We start from the raw sequence: 1,670 nt of genomic DNA on the forward strand, positions 1-1,670 counted from the left end.
AAAATTACTTTCTCATATAACTTCCTTTTCGTTCATGAAAAATCCAGGGTTTTCATGATCAATCTACATAACTAAGTGACTTTTTCTTTCTACATTAATAGCAAACACGAGAGTTAACAATAGTCCACATATACTTAAGCTTCTATTAACCCCTACATAGGTAGAGCATGCAACGGATCATATAAATAAGCTCTTAGGGTTCTTAAAGTTAGTAAGAAAAATTTCATCCAAACTTATCAAGCTAGCTCTTCATGAAACCCTAGCTACTTTCAAACTTCTAGCTCCCACCAAAAAGAAGAAGAAAATTTGTGATATTTTTGTACTAGTGCTCTTTACATTTTCAAGTTGCGGGTGGATTATATTATGGCACCAAACGGAGAAACGATAGTCGGTTCTTACATTACTACTACTACAAGCACTACTAGGAACAAGAACTTCTGCAAACCACCAAGGCTATCAATGAATGGATTGAAAAGAACAACTTCTGATATTTCATTCGAATTCAGCAAAGAATCTGCGGCGGCAATACTAGATCAACATCAAAATGGTGTAAAACTTCCACCGATTTCCGAAGTTGAAGATGCAAAATGCGAGTGTTGTGGAATGTCAGAAGAGTGCACACCACAATATATCCAACGAGTACGTGATAAGTTTTCGGGTAAATGGATATGTGGCTTATGTTCTGAAGCAGTGAAAGAAGAGTTAGAGAAAAATGGAGGAAAAAAAGAAGAAGCATTAACATCACATATGAATGCTTGTGTGAAGTTTAATAGCCTTGGCAGAGCTTATCCAGCTTTATATCAAGCTGAAGCCGTGAGAGAGATACTCAAAAAGAGTCCAAGATTGGATGGGAGAATCAGCAGGGCCAAGTCCTACAGTCCTAGAGAAAGAGGAGATGTTAAAGATGGAAAAGTCATTCATAAAGGTGGGATTATGAGGACTGCTAGTTGTATTCCTGCGATTACAAAAGAAATGAACGAAAAGATCGAAAAAGAGGTACCCAACAATTATATGAAGAATTAGCTAGAGTTTGTAATAAGTGTCCAATACTCGAATTGGCCATGGTTGTTGTACCAGGAGGTCTGGAGTTCAATTTCAACTTACATCGGCAAGAAGCATTTGAAGAAGATTAATTGTCTCTCAATGTATTTTAGTCAAATAAATGGGTAGTAGAACTAAACCTAGCTATAACACTTCATTAATCCATGGCCACCTAATTAGTTAATTAGCTAATGAGAAAACCCATCAACTTATGTCTCCGGCTGGGTAAAGATTCCTTGTCTGATCTTTTTTACTATTATTACTTTATTTTATTTTATTTTGCTATACTACTGCTTCATGTTGCAGTAGCATAACTCTGTAATGTTTTCTTTTCACTGGTTGATTCAGTAATTATGCTAATATTATCGTTCTTGTGATTATAATTTTTGTTAATTTCATTTTATCAACGTAGCCATAGTTATTATTGTTCTTGTGATTATAATTAGATTTAAATTTCATTTTATCAACGTAGCCATAGTTATTCTGTCTTTTACTGGTTGCAATAGCATAACTCTGCCTTGGATATATGTAAACTAATTATACTGTCGGTCCTTGGATATATATAAAACTACCTATAATTACGAACGCCCAATTGGGATATGGAAACTAATCGGGATATGAATTACTTC

At 34.8% G+C, this 1,670-nt stretch overlaps 1 protein-coding gene across 1 annotated transcript; it reads left to right on the plus strand.

The window, feature by feature from the left end:
* Positions 1-222: 222 nt before the first annotated feature.
* Positions 223-1,421, plus strand: LOC113348185. Its single transcript, XM_026591889.1, has one exon. It carries the CDS (start codon positions 364-366, stop codon positions 1,021-1,023), a length of 660 nt encoding a protein of 219 aa, XP_026447674.1. The 5' UTR covers positions 223-363; the 3' UTR covers positions 1,024-1,421.
* Positions 1,422-1,670: the final 249 nt, after the last annotated feature.

Source organism: Papaver somniferum, chromosome 2, assembly GCF_003573695.1.
Source record: "Papaver somniferum cultivar HN1 chromosome 2, ASM357369v1, whole genome shotgun sequence".
NCBI lineage: Eukaryota > Viridiplantae > Streptophyta > Magnoliopsida > Ranunculales > Papaveraceae > Papaver > Papaver somniferum.

Bases quoted from the DNA above. Each gene is read 5' to 3' on its own strand.
- LOC113348185 (XM_026591889.1), top strand. From the start codon at position 364: ATGGCACCAAACGGAGAAACGATAGTCGGTTCTTACATTACTACTACT.